We start from the raw sequence: 21946 nt of genomic DNA, 5'->3' as shown, positions 1-21946 counted from the left end.
TCTGCAGAAATTATATCTCCTAAATTTCTTCTGGTGAAAGACTACCAGGAACTTACCCATAATTGAAATTACACACACCTAGAAAACCATGTACTATCTTAGAGAGTATTAGAAAGAACCTTTTTAAGGATGTAGACTTTTTTTAGTTATCTGGGTACAGTCTAAGAAAATTGGTTTGTTATAGATTGGGGGCTGTCAGAAACCAGTGACAAATTGATGAATGAGAATCACAATACATCTTATTTATAGGGAGGACAGAATAGATTAGAATAAAGCAGTAATTGGAAGAGCTGTATAACCAAAATGGGAAACAAAACAGAAATGACAGCATACAATGCAATAAGATAGAATACATTTAATTCAGCCTGGCTAATGTTGGAAGAGAATGGTAAGAAATGATAATTTCTTTTCCTGTAATCACATGGGGAGCAAGTAAGAAAGGTGATTCATGAAGCCAGTTAGAGAGGCCATTTTTCAGTTCTTCCAATCGCAAAGACTTCCACTTGCATTTCTTCAGTTTTACTGTGGATTTCTATTAGGTCGCTGGGATTTCATTCCTACTTTATGGTTTCCATCTTTTTAAATTCTTGATATTTTATCTGAATGCTGCAACTTGAACCCAGTACTCTGTTCGACTTATACATCCCCCTCTAGGTGCAATAGGAAACCCAGCTAAATGAAAGCAATCATATACTGGAGCTGCTCCTGAACAAAATAAAGATAATGCTAAGAAGTTAAAAGTGGGAATTGTTAGAATTCCTAGAAAAGCTGATTTCAAATGCTTGGGTTAGTGGAGTTTTGTGAGGGGCCAGCTCTTGGTAAAATTAAAATTGGTATAATGTCCAAAGAATTATTTATAGTCTTGAGCTCTAAACGTGGTTACAACTGTGAGCTAAAAAAACTTTGAGATGACTTAAACTTTAGCCAGGAACTTAGTGGCAACCTCAGGAGAGAACTTGAGATGGACTTATCCAACCCTAATGTTTCTGAATTATTGACCAACATTTTATTGGTCAGAATTCATTAAAGATAATAAACAAAGATTGGTTTAAGCAGTAAGCTTGAGGGCGCTTTTTATGCAAGGGTAGATAGCTAATTCAAGGTGCAAGTTACTTTTAGTAACTCTTGGATTAGGATAAATAACAAAGTGGAATTTCTGTATCAAAAATAGGTAAATCAGGGCCAGAAAAGTAGTACAGTGGAGTGGATAGGGTGTTTGCCTTGCCTGAGGTCCACCCGGGTTTGATCCTCCAGATTCTATATTATCCCTTGAGCCCTAAACCCACCAGGAGTGATCGCTAAGCAGAGAGACATGGCTAAACCCTAAGCATCACTGGGTGTGGCCCCAAATCAAAACAAAAAAAAAAGTGAGATAAATCTCCTTTATAGAAAAAATAAGGAAATATGGAAGATTTCAAAGTTAGGTGTGATTGTAATCATGATATCTTTACTGATGAGAATGTTTTGCCATAGTTCTTTAAAATGAAATTTGGAATCAGAAAACCTAAAGCTTTAGCTTTATCAGTTTTATCTGAGTGGCCTGGGCAGGATGTACAAAAAATTCTGAGTGTCTTTTCTGTTCTTCTGAGTGTTTTTTCTATTCTTCTGAAAATTACCATGCAAAACTTTGTATTCAATTTTTGCAACACCTTAATTTAATCCCTCCTTTGGATATTTGGACAATCCTAGTATGGGGAAAAAGAAATTGTTTTGTTTGTGTACCTTTTGAGGACAAATAGAAAATCATGGATAATAAATAGTAATGTCTTAGATTTATTTGTTTCAGTAGTACCTTTTAAATAATTAGATTCACTGAGAAATATCATTTGAGAGCCTTTAGCTGCAGAAATTTCAAAGCAAGAGAGTTTTTTTTTTCTTTCTGGGTTCAATACAGAGAGACTACACTACAATGTAATGCTTTCTAAACATCTTCAAGAAATCTAAGTTCTTTGTTAGGTGACTGTCTGGCAAAAGGTGGACCTGGTTTCAATTTCCTGGTGCCATAAATGGTCACTGAAGCACCGCCAAGATTGATCCCCAAGCACAGAGCCAGAATTAAGCCCTGAGCATTGCTGAGTATAGAGTGTACTTCTCCCACCACTTTTTGCAAAAAAAAAAACAAAAAAAAACAACAACTCAAAATGAAAAACACAAACAAAAACCAACAACAGCAAAAAGAAATCCAAATGCTATTTTCTTTTTTTTTGCTTTTTTTAGGGGGGGTCATACTCGGCGATGCACAGGGGTCACTACTGACTCTGCACTCAGGAATCACTCCTGGTGGTGCTCGGGGGACCATATGGGATGCTGGGAATCGAACCCAGGTTGGCCATGTGCAAGGCAAATGCCCTACCTGTTGTGCTATCACTCCAGCCCCCAAATGATATTTTCTTAAAATATTTTTATATTCCTTTAAGTTATCACTTCATAAGAATAATTTTATCATGTAAAGAATATTTTGTCAGGGATTAATTAATCTCAAAGATCTCATAATTATTTTGAAATCAGCACAAATATTTTGCGGTATAACTTCTCACCTCTTATTTGTATATTTGTGGTAATATGCACATAATATAACAAAATTTAGCTTAATTACAATACTACAGTGTATGGTTGTTTTCATTTGATACATATTTTCTTGTAAATAACTGATATCAACAACTTTTTTACATTACATTTCAACCTTACAAAGAGTACTTATTTTTTTGATTAAAATATTTATTTATTTATTTATTTTTTAAATTTTTATTTTTATTATTATTTTTATTAGTGAATCATCGTGAGGGTACAGTTACAGATTTATACATTTTCATGCTCATGTTTCCCTCATACAAAATTCGAGAACCCATCCCTTCACCAGTGCCCATTCTCCACCACCAGTAAACCCAGCATCCCTCCCACCCTCCCCAATTCCATCTCCCCCCACCCCACCCTGCCAATGTGGCAGGGTATTCCCTTTTGTTCTCTCTCTCTAATCAGCTGTTGTGGTTTGCAATAAAGGTGTTGAGTGGCCATGGTGTTCGGTCTCTAGTCTACATTCGGCACGCATCACCCTTCCCCCGCATGGCCTCCGACCACATTTTACTTGGTGTTCCCTTCTCTGAGTTGCCCTCTCCCCAGAATGTGAGGCCAGCCTCCAAGCCATGGAGTCAACCTACTGGTACTTATTTCTACTATTCTTGGGTGTTAGTCTCCTACTCTGTTATTCTATATTCCACAGATGAGTGCAATCTTTCTATGTTTGTCTCTCTCTTTCTGACTCATTTCACTTAGCATGATACTTTCCATGCTGATCCACTTATATGCAAAGTTCATGACCTCATTTTTCCTAACAGCTGCATAGTATTCCATTGTATAGATGTACCATAGTTCCTTCAGCCAGTTGTCTGTTCTAGGGCACTCAGGTTTTTTCCAGATTCTGGCTGTTGTAAATAGTGCTGCGATGAACATATAAGTCCAGATGTCATATCGACTATACTTTTTTGCTCCTCTGGGATATATTCCCAGCAGTGGTATTGCTGGGTCAAATGGGAGCTTAATTTCTAATTTCTTGAGAATCGTCCATATTGTTTTCCAAAAGGGCCGAACCAGTCGGCATTCCCACCAGCAGTGTAGAAGGGTCCCTTCTCCCCACATCCTCTCCAACAGTGGTTGCTTTTGTTCTTTTGGATGTGTGCTAGTCTCTGTGGTGTGAGGTGGTATCTCATGGTTGTTTTGATCTGCATATCCCTGATGATTAGTGATGTAGAGCACTTTTTCATGTGCCTTTTGGCCATTCGTATCTCTTCCTTGGTAAAGTTTCTGTTCATTTCTTCACCGCATTTTCTGATGGGGTTGGATGTTTTCTTCTTGTAGAGTTCTTCTTGTAGAACTCTTGTAGAGTTCAACCAGTGCTTTATATACCATTGATATCAACCCCTTATCTGATGGGTATTCTGTAAATATCCTTTCCCATTCTGTAGATTGTCTTTGTATTCTGGTCACTGTACCTTTTGCGGTGCAGAAGCTTTTTAGTTTAATGTAGTCCCATTTGTTGATCTCTGTTTCCACTTGGTTGGCCAGTTGCATGTCATCTTTGAAGATATCTTTATCTTCAATATCGTGGAGGGTTTTGCTGACCTTGTCTTCAATGTACCTTATGGTTTGTGGTCTTATGTTGAGGTCTTTAATCCATTTTGATCTGACTTTTGTGCATGGTGTCAGGTCGAGGTCTAAGGCCATTCTTTTGCATGTGGTTGTCCAGTTGTGCCAGCACCATTTGTTAAAGAGGCTTTCCTTGCACCACTTCACATCTCTTGCTCCCTTATCAAGGATTAGATGATCATACATTTGGGGTTCTGTGTAGGGATACTCCACCCTGTTCCATTGGTCTGCGGCTCTGCCTTTGTTCCAGTACTATGCTGTTTTAATTGTTACTGCTTTGTAGTAAAGTTTGAGGTTGGGGAGGGTGATGCCTCCCATCGTCTTTTTCCCAAGAATTATTTTAGCTATCCATGGGCATTTGTTGTTCCATATGAATTTTAGGATTGCTTGATCCGTTTCTTTGAAGAATGTCATGGGTATCCTTATAGGGATCGCGTTGAATATGTATAATGCTGTGGGGAGTATTGCCATTTTGACAATATTGATTCTCCCTATCCACGAGCAGGATATATGTTTCCATTTCCTCATGTCCTCTTTTACTTCATGGAGTAGCGTTTTATAGTTTTCTTTGTAGAGGTCTTTTACTTCCTTGGTTAAGTTGATTCCGAGGTACTTGATTTTCTGGGGCACGATTGTGAATGGGATTGCTTTTTTTGTGTCCCTTTCCTCTGCCTCATTGTTTGTGTATAGGAAGGCCATGGATTTTTGGGTATTGATTTTGTAGCCTGCAACTTTACTGTATAAGTCTATTGTTTCTAAGAGTTTCTTAGTAGAGGCTTTAGGCTTCTCTCAGATAGTGTCATATCGTCTGCAAATAGTGAGAGTTTGATTTCTTCCTTTCCTATCTGGATGCCCTTAACCTCTTTTTCTTGTCTAATAGCTATCGCAAGTACTTCCAGTACTATATTGAAGAGAAGTGGTGAAAGTGGTTATCCTTGTCTTGTGCCTGATCTTAGAGAAAAGGCCCTAGTTTTTCCCCATTGAGGATAATGCTTACCGTAGGCTTGTGGTAGATGGCTTCAACTCTCTTGAGGAAAGTTCCTCCAAAACCCATTTTGGTGAGGGTTTTCGTCATGAACGGATGTTGGATCTTGTCAAATGGTTTCTCTGCATCTTTTGATATGATCATATGGTTTTTATCTTTACTTTTGTTGATATGATGGGTTATGTTGATTGATTTCTGAATGTTAAACCATCCTTGCATCCCCGGTATGAATCCCACTTGGTCATGATATATGATCTTCTTGATGAGTTGTTGGATCCTATTTGCTAATATTTTGTTGAGGATCTTTGCATCGGTGTTCATCAGGGATATTGGTCTATAATTTTCTTTCTTAGTGGTGTCTTTGTTTGCTTTTGGTATTAGGGAGATGTATGCTTCATAGAAACTGTTTGGGAGAGTTCCTATTTTTTCAATTTCCTGGAAAAGCTTGAGGAGAACTGGCAACAGGTCTTTTTTAAATGTTTGGAAGAATTCACCAGTGAAACCATCTGGGCCTGGGCTTTTGTTTTTGAGGAGATTTTTGATTACAGTTTCAATTTCCTTAACATTAATGGGTCTATTCAGGTATTCCAACTCTTCTTTGTTCAGTCTTGGGAAATTGTAGGAATCAAGGAATTCATCCATTTCTTTTAGGTTCTCTTGTTTTGTGGCGTATAGACCTTCAAAGTAGTCTCTAATGGTCTTTGAATCTCACTGGTTTCTGTGATGATGTCTCCCTTTTCATTTCTGATTCGATTTATTAGGGTTCTCTCTCTTTCTTTCTTTGTGAGTCTTGCTAGCGGTTTATCAATCCTATTTATTTTCTCGAAGAACCAGCTCTTTGTTTCATTGATCTTTCAGATTGTTTTTTTGGTTTCCATGTCATTAATTTCTGCTCTAATTTTTATTATTTCTTTCCTTCTGTCTGGTTTGGGTTCCTTTTTCTGGTCCTTTTCTAAGGTCTTAAGCCGTGAAGTCAAGCTATCTATGTGGGCCCTTTTTCCTTCCTGAGGAATGCTTGGAGAGCTATAAATTTTCCCCTTAACACGTCTTTAGCTGTGTCCCATAGGTTTTGGTAGCTCGTGTCTTCATTCTCATTTGTTTCTAAGTATCTTTGATTTTTTCCTTGATTTCCTTCCTGACCCACTCATTGTTCAACATTGAGTTGTTTAATTTCCAGGTGTTTGATTTGGTTCTCCGTATCTGTGGATGGTTAGCTTCTATCTTCAGTGCATCGTGGTCTGAAAAGATGGTTGATACAATTTCTATTAAAATAATTATTTATTGTATATTATTTGTAATTTATAGAGAACTTCGAAAGGAAAACAAAAACTAATACTCTGAGGACTATTAGCATTTTGTTGAATATTATGTTACCTTGCTCTTTAGGTAGTATGAATCAACATTGTTTTAGACTTTATATTGTGTCACAGTTTCTTTTGAAATGTATTTTGAAGGTTTTCCTATTAGGACTGGTGAGGTTACTGAGTAGATTGAGAGAAAATCTCAATTGTAAATTGAATAAATTATTTTAGAAATAGCATCACTCGTTGCCTGATATACTTTAGTGTGATGTTTAGTTGTGTTATATAAAGATTACTTTCACAAGAAAGATCAAAATATTAAAAGTAATTTCTTTTATACTATTTTAATAAACTAAAACTAGATTTCTCAAAATCATTTATATTTTAAAATAAATTACCATGTTATAAAATTTTAGGAGAAGATTCTCAGCCCAATAAGCCCCCTTACTCATTCCTTTTACCCCACTGAGTGTGGCCCCCTAACAAAGGACAAACAAACAAATGACTGAAAGACCAATGTTTTTAAGTTTTACAAAATTAAAATGAAAGGGCCAGAAGTGGTAAATTTTACCTCTTTAAAATTTAGATTACCTCATCAAATTGTTTCAAAGGCTAGTATAAAATGAGTGCCCTGTATGACTGAAATCATTTATGGTTTCATCCACTCCCTCGTTGACCTTAATGACCTATTGGGTGTTCCAACAATTTTCTTGGAGAAATGATGACTTTTAATTTTGTAAGTTATAGTCGAGTTAGTAGGGTTTTAATAGGGTTCAAATTTGTGGTATTGATATCCAAAGTTACTGCACACAACTGCCACTGTTGTGCCCATGACCTTCCTATTCCCATTTTTGTGTCACCTCTGGTTTGACATTCCTTCTTTCCTAACCCTCCCTCCTCTGTTTTTTGTTGATTGGCTATTAGGTTTTATGTACACTGTTACCTCAGGTCCATAGTTCAGTGTCGTATCCAGTGTTTATTATAGACTGATATTATTCATATTCTTGATTTGTTTTTTTACATATCACATGTGAGTGTGGTAATCCTGTATTTGTTCTTCTGCTATTGGCTTATTTTGCTCAGTATGATACTGTCCAATTCGATCCTAGTTGCCTGAGCTGCATGGTGTTATTTTTCCTTGTGTCTGCATACTATTACATTGTGTCTGTAGATACCTCAACTTCTTTATTTATTCGTCTGTTCTTGGACATTTGGGTTGTTTAAATACCCTGCTATTGTTACTAAGAGCTTCAGTGATGATAGATATGCATATAATCAATTAATGTAATATACCAGATATATAAAAATAAAAATAAAAATCATACAATTATCAATTGTATCAATAAATGCTGAGAAAGGTTTTGAAAAAATCTAACATCCATTTATAAAAACCCTTAGCACATAGCCCATGGGAACAAGATTGGAATAAATGGAATGTTCCTCAAGATAGTAATGGTCATTTATAATAAACTCACACCCAACATTATAGTCGTTGGCCACTAAACTATAAGTCTTCTGCCTGAGATTGGATACAGGAGAGGTGTCCACTTTCATCACTACTTCTTAATATAGTTTTAGAAGTCCTTGCTACAGCAATTAGACAAGAAAAAAATCAAAGGGATCCAAAATTAGAAAAGAGGTTAAACTATCACTATTTGCAGTTGCTAAAAACTTTACTAGAAAACTCTCAGAGACAATAAACCAGTACAGCAAAATATCTTGCTATAAAATAATTTGAAAGTCTGTTCTATTTCTATATTCAAACAGTAAACTAGAAGAGACAAAAACTATGACTTTTAGGATTCTTGTTCTTTGCTTCTTGATGGTATTGATCCACTTTACACAGATTATGTAACAGGATTTTGGGTCTTTGATTGAGAAACTATGGTTATTGGTTATTGCTGTGTGCAGGATGGTAGTAACAACAATCTTGTGAATAAAAATTAATAAACTAACCTCACATAAATGACATGGAAGAATTACATGGAAAATTACTTCTGGGTGGACAGAATGTTTTTGTATAGGTTCTAAATGTTCTCAAGATGATCTAGGCAGAGGAGGCATCACTCCTAGCATCTTCTATTTCAGTTTAGGAGCTATGGGAAAGTCTTCTTTATTATGGTCAATAAAAATCACTTATAGGCAGCACTTCCACATAGTTTGTTTTCAGTTGCTTTTTAATTTCCTTATGTTGAGCCAGAGGTTTATTTTTTAATTTTTGCCTCTTAAAAAAATTTACAGGCCATGAGATTACTTTGTGCTGAGGATGAGTGTGATTGGGGTAATGGATCAAATTACACTAATAGATGAATAAAATACCTTTTGTAAAAATATATCTGAGTTTTGTGCCAAGTGGAGAATGAACTGGCCATTCCAAGAAGTCATATACTAACCATGAATGGCACAAAAAAGCAGGCTGCTCTGTATTATTCCACAGTTACTATAAACAAGTTAAAATATTTGTGCATGTGTTCAGCTACCATGAAAATGTTTTATTTTTATCGTATGTATATATACTTAAGGTAGTACCTAATTAGCATGTATAAAATACAATTATTATTATACTTAATATATATGAAAATTCACTTCCCTGGATTCTGTTTTTATTGGGGGAGGGGCACACCCAGTAATGCTCAGGGGTTATCCTGGCAGTGATAAGGGCACCAAATGGGTTACAGGGAATCGAACCTGGGTCAGCCACATGTACGGCAAGCACCTTACCTGCTGTACTATCTCTCTGGTCCCTCTATTTTCTTTTTATCCCTTTCTCCACTAATTTAATATTAACTATATCTTTTGTCTCATGTTTCTTCCTCTAGTTCTTGAAGTAATCTGGGCTTCTTTGTGAAATAGGTATAGGAGGTATTAAGATTTATACATTTTTGATGAGAATCAGAGGCCTATATGTTTTATATATGTCATACATTTTGGGGGGAGGAATTGAAAAGAAAATATCCTTTTATAGAAAAGGTGAATGCATGATTACTCAGAACCATTTCCAAATAATATTGTTTCCAATTCTAAGTTCTCACTTAGTAAAAGATAAAAATGTTTAGTTGTTCATTATTTCCAATCTAGGATTTGCTTCTCACAGAAATGTCTTACTAATTAGTCAACTTCTCTGTACTGTGAAGTAATACTTGTGCAAATGTTTCATAATAAACTTGTTGTTTTGTAAAAACAAGCCAGTCCCTGCCCCAAATTTTAATGTCATGTGAAAATTAATGTGTCTCTAACTGAGATATCAGTGGTAAGGGCAGAGCATAAAATAACATTTCTGTAACTTTAGATAAGTGTGCATATAGCTAGAAAATAAAGATTCTCCCCAAATTCCAGTGAAGAAATTAAGGTTGGCCAAGTTTCTGGCACATACCTAGATAATAATATATTTTCTGGTGAACAATAAACTTTGAATATTGAAGATATTTACTGATTTTAACTGTATGGGCTGGAGCGATAGCACAGCAATAGGGCGTTTGCCTTTCACGCAGGCAATCCGTGTTCAATTCCTCCACCTCTCTCGGAGAGCCCAGCAAGCTACCAAGAGTATGGCGCCCACACGGCAGAGCTTGGCAAGATACCTGTGATGTATTGGATATGCCAAAAACAGTAACAATTAAGTCTCACAGTGAGAGACGTTACTGGTGCCTGCTCGAACAAATCAATGAGCAGTGGAATGACAGTGACAGTGACAGTGATTTTAACTGTATAGATATTTCTTATTTGATGTACATTATAATTTTAGATAGGAAGAACATCGGTAATAAAAATATTAAATTTTAAAAATCTTTACTAATTTGCAAGACTATTTCAAATGATTGGTACACACAAATAAGCTGAAGTATTTAGTTAAAATGTTTTGAAGTTAAATGTTTTGTTTAAGTATCTTATACTATTATTGTGACTGCAATATTTCTCTAATGCTGTGCTAAGAAACAAATGCACTAATGGTTTAATTTTATTTTTTTTTCTAGGAGTCAGAGAATAATAAGTTATGTTCCCTATATTCCTTCCGAAATACCTCTACCTCACCACATAAGCCTGACGAAGGGAGTCGGGATCGTGAGATAATGACCAGTGTTACTTTTGGAACCCCAGAACGCCGCAAAGGGAGCCTTGCCGATGTGGTGGACACACTGAAACAGAAGAAGCTTGAGGAAATGACTCGCACAGAACAAGAGGGTATGTGTGGACGTGAATGTTGGGCTTTATTCTTTTAAGATTACTTTTTTTTTAAGTGGGATTCACGGACCAGAGAAAATGCATAATTGGCACTAGCTAGGAAAAAGTTATTCAGAGGTTACTATGGTGATGGCAGGTTGTGATCCATTAGGAGTGTTAAGCAGATAGCTCCATAGCTCCATGTTTTTTCTTAAAATGTTATTTCATTTGATGTGATTCTTTCGACGACATATTAAGATTTTAAAGAAAGTGGACTGTAAGTCTTGCTCTAGAAAAAGCTAGTTTGGGAATTTTCACTTTATTTTTTTTAGTTTTCCTTCTTATTTCCTTTGGTGGATAGTATTCTATTATGAAATGTTACCTGTTTATAAATTATCACCCACAAATTAATTGTTTCTTATATTCATAAATATGATTTTACTTTAAAACAATTTAAAGTTGAGATGAGAGTTTTCAAGATCACTAAAACTCATTGTTCTGGGGATGGGGGTACTCTGACACATGACTCCCTCAGACAATGTCCCACACCCACTCCCTCTACTCTCTCCACAGAATCCACTCAAGTGCATGTTCATTCAGAAAAAAAGATGACTGAACACTCTCAAAAAATAGTTTAAAATCTTAAGAAATTTAAGTGATTACTATGCCACATATTTTCTTTATTTCCTCTATGATTTACAAATCAGTTTGTTAGTTTACCCCATTATAGATTTTAGGTGGCTTTTACTTCTATACCCATAGAAGAGTCACCACATTCACATCCGAAGTTCCAGCACCATTCCACTGTCTGAAAGACCACCTGCTTGTATTTCCACCCTCCCCCTTCCTTTAACTGTGTTTTTCAACATTTTTAAAATTATAAACATGCATTTGGGACACTAAAATGAAAGTTAATTAATGATTCTGGATTTATTGCTAACATTAAAAAACTTATGACCTGAGTGATAGTACAGTGGGTAGGGTGTTTCTTGCATGTGGTTGACCTGGGTTTGGTTCTGTGAACACCAACAGGAATAATTCTGGTTGTTGAGTCTCACTGGGTGTGGCCCCCAAGCAACCTAAAACAAAACAAAACAAAACAAAACAAAACAAAACAAAACAAAACACCTTTAACTTTAGACCCCCATGCCACTGTATGGATATGGGTATTTGACATAAAGAAATTTTCATGCAATTGAATTTGATTTCTTTACAGATTCAAAGTTCAAATGCTTCATATCACTTTTTGAAAGTGTCAAATTTATTTTTCTAGATGTGTCTACCACATCAGCAATTTTTGTGGATATTAATAAAATATATTATGTCTTTCTGTCTTACTAGCCAGATTATATGGCACAAAATATAATTTTAAAAAGTGTCTCAGATTCATGATGCAATAGAGTGTGAACTCTGGTACCTATCTAATAATTTTGTAACCTTGGGTAAGTCCTTCATTCTTCCCAAGCCAAAACATTTAAAATTTGGTATGATACTAATACCTGATTAGACAACTCAAACATTTTAAGAAGTATAGTAATGAATGTAAAAATCTCTTATGAACTGTGAGCTATATAAATTAGAGCTCCTATAATGATTATCATATTATAAATGTCAACTATATTACCAGGTCATGATATAAGACTGTTTCTAGAGACCATTGAGATCATTAGAATGGTTTGGTTTATTGTTATTTCATTGCAGTTACAAAACTTGGAGTTCTTTTGTCTTCTTGATATTGGCATATTTCTTGGCCCACTTGAGCACTCGCACATGTGTATTTATTTGTGTGTGTGTGTCTGTATGTGTGTGTGTGTGTCTTGATTTCTTCATTGATACTAGGCTGCAGGTTGTTATTTCTTGATTAGTTGGGAATAATTTCTTTGCGATTTGGCCCGTACCTACTCAGAGTTTATTCCTGGCTCTGGGGTTGTGAGGAGAGGACCATATGAGTGCCAGTGATTGAATCAGAATAAGCAATATGTAAGGCAAATGCTTTCTCCTCATACTACCTCAGTGCCAAATGAATATTTAAATTTATTCTTTTCATCCACTTATATATTTTGAAATTATAAAACTATGACTATCTGAATGTATTTAACATAGAAACAAAATATATCTGGGTAAGCTGGTGAAGGTATCTGGATAATCTTTTTTTCTTTTTTTTGGCTTTTTTTGTCACACCCAGCAGTGCACAGGGATTACTTTGCACTCAGTAATTACTCCTGGTGGTGCTCAGGGGACCATATGGGATGCTGGGAATTGAATCTGGGTCGGCCATGTGCACGGCAAATTCCCTAACCGCTGTGCTGTACTATGGCTCCAGCCCCACTATCTTGAATCTGGATGTTATACTTGATCTTCACATTATTCTCTCAGAGATTGTATTTTCTTCACTCTTTATTCTGATTTCTAGAATAATTCAAGGTGTGAGATCAGTAATCGCTAAAAAGTGACCATTAGATATTTTTAATGGTAATTCACCAAAATGAATTTTTGTTCTATGAGTGAGTGGGTTTCAACATCCTTTGAAGCCCATTCATAAAATAAAGCTCTTTGGTGTGAAGGAAAATAAATTGACTTGTGGGTTTTTGTTATTGGTTTAGATTACTAGAGAATTCAAAATAATATTCCTTTCCATTCTTAACTATTCTTTTAATTTTATTTTATTATTTTTTTAATTGAATCACCCTGAGATGCAGAATTACAAAGCTGTTCATGGTCGGGTTTCAGTAAGACAGTATTCCAACGCCCAACCCTCCACCAGTCTACATTTCTCACCACCAGTGCCCCAAGTTTCCCTTCCACCACCCTACCCCCATCTGTCTCTTATGGCAGGCACTTTTCTTTTCTCTGTCTCTCTCTGCCTTTGTCTCTGTCTCTCTCTGTCTCTGTCTCTGTCTGTCTGTCTGTCTGTCTGTCTGTCTCTCTCTCTCTCTCTCTCTCTCTCTCTCTCTTTCTCTCTCTCCCTCCTTTGGAGCATTAAGGTTTGCAACACAGATACTGAGAGGTTATCATGTTTGTTCTTTTACCTTTTTTCAGCATGAAATTCTTATCCAGAATGATCATTTCCGATCTTTGTCGTAGTGGTCCCTTCTTTATCACAACTGCCTTCTCGCCCAGCAGGCTTCCAAGTGTGGACCAATCCTCCTGACCCTTGTTTCTACTGTCCTTGGTATTAGTCTCATGTCTGTCCCTTTCCTGATTCAGTTCGCTATTCTTAACCAGTAGTTTTCAATTTTCCATCATCACTGCGCTGTAGTTGATTTGATACAAGAGAGAAACTTGCATGATGCGACATTTTTAAAAGAATTTTTTTGTTTTGTTTTGCTTTTTTGGTCACATCTGGCAGTGTTTAGAGCTTACTCCAGATTTTGTACCAAGAGATCATTCCCAACAGGCCTAGGGGGTTGTATGGGATGTCGGGATACAACCTGGGTCTGTCATGTGCAAGGCAAGCGCCCTGTCCGTTGTTCTGTCTCTACAGCCTAAAATAATTCTTTAACATTATACCTTATTACAATTAAATAATATTTTTATATGTATTATACAGAACTTTATTTTCTACAGTAACTTTTTTAGGGTCAAAAATTCAGTCATACTAAGTGCATTTTAATGTAATATATTAAGTACATGCATTGAAGTAAAAACAAAAGCATGTTTATCAAATATACAGATGCCACATATCTGGGAGAAACTGAGTTTAATATATCAAAAAAGTTAAAAAATTTGTGAATATATGAACTTATAAGTAGCCCACCAAAAAAAATTTAGCAGATCTTATTGTTATGCTTTTAAACCTCCAGGTTTTAAGGTAATTATTTAAGTAATTTCAAGTGTTAGATACATGAGTTTAAAAAAATATTGTGAGTTTTATATGACACTGTCCAGTGAGGTTGGTGTGGTGAATATGTCAAGATTGCACCAGTGTTTATTCATGTGACATTGCTAGAATTATCTTTATCATTAAATATATGGTTATTTCATTGAGCTATGTAGTTCAATGGAATGTGATGTACTATAGTGTATTATGTTGAATTTAGTTACATTTTTAAAAGAGGGATTTAAAAGCTTTGAATATTCCCAGAGGACAATAGTTGACATAAGACACACATTTATTTAATAAGAGGAATGGTTGAAGGAACTAGTCACATTAACCCAAAGAAAAGTAGATCAAGGATGATGTGGTTGGTTATCTTTAAAGATCAAATCATATGGAGGACAGATTTCGTTTATTCTATCTAGTTTTGGGGTTGAATATAGATTAATGATAAGATGTCACAAGGAACCTGATTAGTGTCTATAAAAGGGTTAACTATAATTCATATATGGGTTGAATCTCTTGGAAGATACTTCATTGTGCTTGGAGATATGTAGCAACATTGATTGCCATTTTAATAAAACTATTGTAGAACAGAGGATTTGTCTTTTTTCAATTCCAGGTCACTGTTATTTTTTACAATAATATGCTTATACAGTTTTCTGTAGTTCATGGAGCAATGAATAGTATTGTGATAATATTTCTACATGGCGATTTTTCTTATTTTGCTAGTTGCATATGAAGTGAGGGTTTTTAGCCTTCCTCCCTCTCCCCCCATTTTTCTTTTGGGCCAACTCTTTGGTGTGGATCTTCAGAGATCCTTTCTTATTTTAAGGGCGTGAAATGGGAAGATAGTTCAAAGGGCTGGATTGAGCATAGAGTTTTTATTTCATTTTAATTTTTGGAATTTGGGATCACATCTGGAAGTTCTCTGGTCTTACTCCTAGCTCTGCACTCAGAAATTACTCCTGATGGTGCCCAGGGGGACCATAAAAGATGCTGGGGATTGAATCTGAGTTGTCTGTATGCAAAGCTAGTGCCTTACTCACCAAACTATTGCTCCAACTCTTAGGGTTTTTTTTAACTTAATTATTTTTTGGGGGGATTACAATATTATTAATAATGGGTTTTCATGGAGCATAAAAAGTCCCTGCTTAAATAGTTGGCATCACAAGTTCTGCCACGTACCACTCTGAATGATGACTCCTGACCATCAAGCAGAGAAAACTTCTTCCAGGAGAAAAGTGGAAAAAATAGATACAAAGAATAAATTTGTAAAGTAAAATTAATGGAATATTCAAGAAAATAAATTATCAAAATATTAAATAACTTTAAAATTTTCTGTTATGGTAAAAAGGACTTATTTACATTAATTAACAGGATAAATGGAGGACCTAATATTGTAATTTTGAAATAGTGATATGTACAAAGTATATTTTGAGGAAATTCAACAAATATTATATAAAATACATCATGATTATGTATATATCAGTTATAATGATATAGACATAATTACCAATTTATGATTTGTTCCCATAACTTAAGGGAATGCAGATTTTTAAAAAATTATTTATTTTTTAATTAATGAGTCACTGTGAGGGTACAGTTACAGATTTATACATTTTCATGCTCATGTTTCCCTCATACAAAGTTCGAGAACCCATCCCTTCACCAGTGTCCATTCTCCACCACAAATAAACCCAGCATCCCTCCCACCCCCCCAATCCCATCTCCCCCTACCCCACCCTGCTACTGTGGCAGGGTATTCCCTTTTGTTCTCTCTCTAATTAGGTGTTGTGGTTTGCAGTAAAGGTGTTGAGTGGCATCGTGTTCAGTCTCTAGTCTACATTCAGCACGCATCACCCTTCCCCCGCGTGGCCTCCAACCACATTTTACTTGGTGTTCCCTTCTCTATTTGAGCTGCCCTTTCCCCAGAATGTGAGGCCAACTTCCAAGCCATGGAGTCAACCTCCTGGTACTTATTTCTACTATTCTTGGGTGTTAGTCTCCTACTCTGTTATTCTATATTCCACAGATGAGTGCAATCTTTCTATGTCTGTCTCTCTCTTTCTGACCCATTTCACTTAGCATGATACTTTCCATGTTGATCCACTTATATGCAAAGTTCATGACCTCATTTTTTTCTAACAGCTGCATAGTATTCCATTGTATAGATGTACCATAGTTTCTTCAACCAGTCGTCTGTTCTAGGGCACTCGGGTTTTTTCCAGATTCTGGCTGTTGTAAATAGTGCTGCGATGAACATATAAGTGCAGATGTCATTTCGACTATACTTTTTTGCTTCTCTGGGATATATTCCCAGCAGTTGTATTGCTGGGTCAAATGGGAGCTTAATTTCTAATTTTTTGAGAAATGTCCATATTATTAGGGAATGAAGATTTTTAAAGTTTCATGAAGAATATTTTTCATCAAAGTTCAAAGGTCCTATGAATTCAATAGATGTTGTTGAATTCTATAGACACTGGGTAATAAACTTCTTTGCTACACAATGTGAGGCACCCATAATTGATTCTAACTGTGAAAAATTATATTCTAGTGATATAAGATGTATATATAATAAACTGATTCAATGTCTACGGTGTAATTTTTGTGAGAGCTATGTAGACAAAGTATTATAAGAGTTTGGGGAATAGATTGTGTCTGGCTGTGAAGCGGTGGGAAGGTTCAGTAGTGAAATGGGCCTTAATCGGTTTTGGGGAATGAAAGGCTTTGTGGTAGAAATGGAGGGGGGAGACATTTCAGGCCAAAGGAATAATCAAAGAGCTTTAAACAATCACCAGTGCAGGTTCTAATTTAAGGTATCCACGAATGCATATGGGAACTAGATGGAAAAGATACATTGTGCTTAGCTCAAACAGCCCTTTGATTCTTGACTAAGGAGTTTGAACTTTATTTTGAAGGTTTTGGAGGAAGTATTTCTATTTTTTTTTAGCACAATAAAATGATGGATTAAAGATTTCCTTCAGGAAAGTTAATCTGGCAGCTCTGTATTGGATGTATGGGTGCATGGAGAGACATTAAGGAAATTGCTTCAGGCCAGAGATAATGAGGGCTTGAACTAAGACAGCAGAAATGAGAAAGGGAAAAGGGATACATATGGAAAAGCCATTAAGAGATAGAATTCTTAAGACCTGACTTTTAAGTATAGACCATAAGAAAGTAATGGTTCAAAGGTAGCCTAAAATTTCTGAATGTGTACAATTAATACAATTAGTTTTTAAAAATTGAATCGCCATTGAAGTCATGAAATTTGCTTATAAATGGATAAACATGGAGAATATCATGCTAAGTGAAATGAGTCAGAAAGAGAGGGACAGACATAAAAGGACTGCACTCATTTGTAGAGTATAAAATAACATCACATGAGGCTGACACCGAAGAACAGTAGATACAAGGGCTGGGGAGATTACCCCATAGCTGGAAGACTGCTTCATGAGCGGAGAGGAGAAGGCAGATGGAATAAGAAAATGATGGCTGGAGGAAACAGTTGGGATTGGAGATGCATGCCAAAAGTAGATAATGGACCAAACATGATGACCTCTCAGTGTCTGTGTTGCAAGCTATAATGCCCAAAAGTAGAGAGAGAGTATGGGGAATATTGTCTGCCATAGAGGCAGGGGGAGGGTGGGAAAGGAGGGGTATACCCGGGATATTGGTGGTGGGGAATGTGCACTGGTGGAGGGATGGGTGTTTGATCATTATGAGATTGTAGCCCAAACATGAAAACTTGTAACTGTCTCACGGTGATTCAATAAAATTAAAAAAATAAAAAAAGAATTGAATCGCCATGAATTACAGGTGTAAAGTATTCAAGTACCAATCCTTCACTAGAGTCCACTTTCATCCACCAGTGTCCCCAGTCTCCCTCTCTTCCCTCCCTCAGACCATCTGTATAACAGCAATTTCCCCCTCCACCATTGTCCTTATACAATTCAATGTATCACTGTATCACTGTCATACCATTGATCATCGATTTGCTTTAGTGGGCCCAGTAACGTCTCCATTCATCCCAGCCCTGAGATTTTAGCAGCCTCTCTTTACTTGTCCTTCCCAATGGTGCCGCATCAGAGGCTCTTCAGGGTCAGGGTCTCCTTATACAATTAATTAAAAAAAAAAACAACTAGTGGAATGTGTTTTGGTGATAGAATCAATGAGTACTTCTGCATTTTATTTTATCGTTTGGTGACTAATATTAATTACTTGCTTAAGCAATCAAATAGAAAATTACCATGAGAGAAGAAAAATTATTAGTTTTTAAAAAGTCATTGAAAAGATTTCAATATATTTCTGGTAATACATATTTCAAGGCTTGATGAGCTATAATTTCACCAGTATTTACCAGCCTTTGACTCTCTTAATCTTCCAGTTCCAATATGAGATATGTAATATCTCATGAGATATATAAGAACTTTCAAATTCACCTCTCTCTTACTACTACTGCTTAGTTTGAAGACCGGACCTCATGATTAACTGACTGACAAGCCTGTGTGATTGACATCATCAATGACCTTCCCTGAGTCATTCTCATTCTGAAGAATGTTTTGACGCTATCACACTAAATATTTCCTTCATCCTTTCTCCTCATTTCCAGGAACCAAAAAAAAAACCCACCAAAAATAGCAAGTTTGTTTGTTTATTGTTGCCTGTCATGCCCAAACTACACATTGTAATAGTAAAACTATTCTTATACTGGATGATCTTTTGATCAGTAATTGTCCTGTGTTTAGTCTGCCATTCCTTCAGAGATGTACTCTTTCCAGAGTAGTGATTTGACTGGATTGTTGAAACACTAACGAACAAAGGTATTCTGTTTGAAGTCTATCCTCTGAAATTGAGACTTGTGGAAGAATAGGCAAAATTGCTGTTCTTTTGTAAATTTAACCTTGCTTTTTAGCAGTGCATAGATGCTTAGAGGGCTAGAATGGCTAGAATAAATGAGTATCAGATTATACCTTTTAAAACACACTTGGTATTGGTTAGTAGACTATGCAGAAAGACTTTGATTAATAGATTCAGGTTAAAATGTTTCCAAGATACAAACCCTTCAGCTGTGATTAAATGATGAATTTTCGTTATCCTTGTATCACCCATCTTGTTGCCAATGAAGCTGGGCTCTAACATAAGCGACAGTTGTCAGAAAATGAATACTTTAAAAAGGACTTCTATATCTAAATACATATATTTAATCAGAGAGTCCTTTGGCTTCTGAAAATAAGTTGTCTAATGAGAATTTCATTTGAGCAGCTGTGACTGAGGAGGTCAACAGGCATTGCCTAGGAGAATATGGCCCAGCTGGTTAAATCTGGTTGTTGTCGTGATTTAAATGGTCAAGTGCTGCTTGTAATCCAGGACCGTCTGCTTGTAAAGGGAAGAGTGAGTGCTTCAGCATAATGTACAGCTGTTTTAATCTCTCTTTAATAATAGTGCTTCAGCCACTATCATGTCTTGTGTATCGTACCACTAAGTATATGATCCTAGTTCGAGTGAACTAGTTTGGGTCAGGTGCTGGAGTCATGTGAGATTGCAGAGAAAGAGATACAATAATAGAAATCTCAGCTCTCAGACAAAAAAATAAAATCATTCTGAGTTTTGGGAACCTTTCAAATATTTATTTCCTGGTAATAGTTATCATGATCAAGGGGGAGTGATATAGCTTATTGCTACATACAAGCATTAGAGTAATGGTCTCTTTTTCACAAAGGGCATAAATTTAATATATGAGGTTTAGTATACGAAGTTTAGGTACAGTTTCATGGGATATATAGTGTGCAGAAATTTAAGTGGTTGTCCAGGAAATGGTGTGCTGCAAGGTATCATAATGTTAGTCCTTGTGGATCAACCTGAGCCTGTATGTTGAGAAGCAGTGGGAGCATTTCTGCTTTGGATTTCTCAAACAGATTATGCACCTGTTACCCAGCATAAGAATGAGCACGTGTTTATGTGTATATCTGATGCATTATTAGCGTTAGTCACAGCTCCAAACAATAATATTTATTTCTACGTATATTTTTGCTGATTATATTTAGTTAGCATAAAGGTAGGAAATTGTTGCTCAACTGATAACTTCATTTCATTAAGGGAGAATGTAATATAGTTAAACTGTTGTTTTCTCATGACCTAGATCTGGGTTTGGAACTCAGTTTTGATTTGAATCTGATATTTAGAGAGGTTATAATGCCTACTGATTGAGAGTACGGCCTTGGCACCTAGGCTTCCTGAGTCTGAGTCTTCAGCACTTGTGAGATGAGTAGCATAGGGCACCTTCCCCCCCCCCCGCACCGTGGCTCAAGTTTCTCAATTCAAAAAAATGGATGTATTTATAGTGCTACTGTGCAGATCAAGATCCAGTTAATTAATATTAAAGCATTAGAACATTGAAGGCACATAGTAAGTGTTTAATACGTGTAGTCAACAGTACTCACTAGATGTAAAATCTTGGGCAATCAAAATCTTTTGTGCTTCAGTTCCCTCATCTGTAAAACTGAATGAATGATACCTTGCTGATTCAAAAGAGTATATGAAATATTATGCAGTAAAGTATAGTTTCTGTAACTATAAAAATAATTATTGTCACTGCTATGACAACTAATATTAACTATTGTTAGTTGAAGAAATGTTTTTTTTGAGAGAACTATTGCAAGAATCTCTTCCTGTCTTATAGACAGAATTATAGGAAATGCCTCATGGTGCTAGGAGATTTAAGTTTGGCAGCAATGACATTCTTGTTTTTCTGGAAGAGCAATTAAGTTTAACTCTCCTTTCAGGCATTTTGGAAAAGCTGATACTAAAGTTTCTCTACTGGAAGCCAATCTTCCCTGCTGAGAAATATGTGGAATATGATGTTGTCAGTGAGGAAGATTGGTGAGCTCTTGGATGAAGTTTTTAGATAGTACCTAGTTAAAGAGCAATGTATTCCTCTTAAAGGAAAAATCTATTAAAAATCCACACTAAAAAATTTAACATTCAAGCTATGGTAGAGCGACAGAGGAATCTTTTAAGACAAAATGTATGGATATTAGGTTTTTGTCACTGTTCTGATGGAAGGTTATATTGATGAAGCATTTAGAATGTCCCAGATACAAACCTTTCTTTATATTTCTCATTCATAGTAGAAATTGGAAAGGTTTTGGGGTTTTGCATAAGAAACACATTAAGTATTCATTACAAACCCTCAGAATTATTATTTCAAATAAGTTGAAATTTCAAGTCATTTAAATGCTGAATTTTCCAAACATATCTCATACTGATGCAACCTCATTTAAATTTATTTATTTTTCTCTCTAAAGTGCATCTTTACTCATATGAGATTTGTGTCCTTACTCCTGTTTTGGAGTATTTGTTTCATCTTCAGAGCAAATACTTATCTAGTAACAAATAGTCTAAATAAATATTTTTTAAAAATATTATACAATTAGGTATCAAAATGAGAAACCAGAACAACTGTTCTTTGAATTAAAAGTCACGATATATATATTTTTGTGTTAAGTATATTTTCCTTTAAAAATTCTTTTAAAAATT

General features: G+C 35.8%; 1 protein-coding gene across 5 annotated transcripts in view; it reads left to right on the top strand.

Annotated features, from left to right (window-relative positions):
- SOX6 (SRY-box transcription factor 6) overlaps window positions 1-21946 on the top strand; it is a 650955-nt gene that overhangs the window by 303155 nt on the left and 325854 nt on the right. For all 5 annotated transcript variants that reach the window (XM_055142871.1, XM_004613574.2, XM_055142870.1 and 2 more), the window contains one exon: window positions 10404-10611. In XM_055142871.1, coding sequence (XP_054998846.1) covers window positions 10404-10611 — 208 coding nt within the window. The remainder of the gene's footprint in view (window positions 1-10403; window positions 10612-21946) is intronic.

This window comes from Sorex araneus, chromosome 6 (genome assembly GCF_027595985.1).
Source record: "Sorex araneus isolate mSorAra2 chromosome 6, mSorAra2.pri, whole genome shotgun sequence".
In the NCBI taxonomy this organism is placed as follows: Eukaryota; Metazoa; Chordata; class Mammalia; order Eulipotyphla; family Soricidae; genus Sorex; species Sorex araneus.
This window is presented reverse-complemented; position numbering and strand designations above follow the sequence as displayed.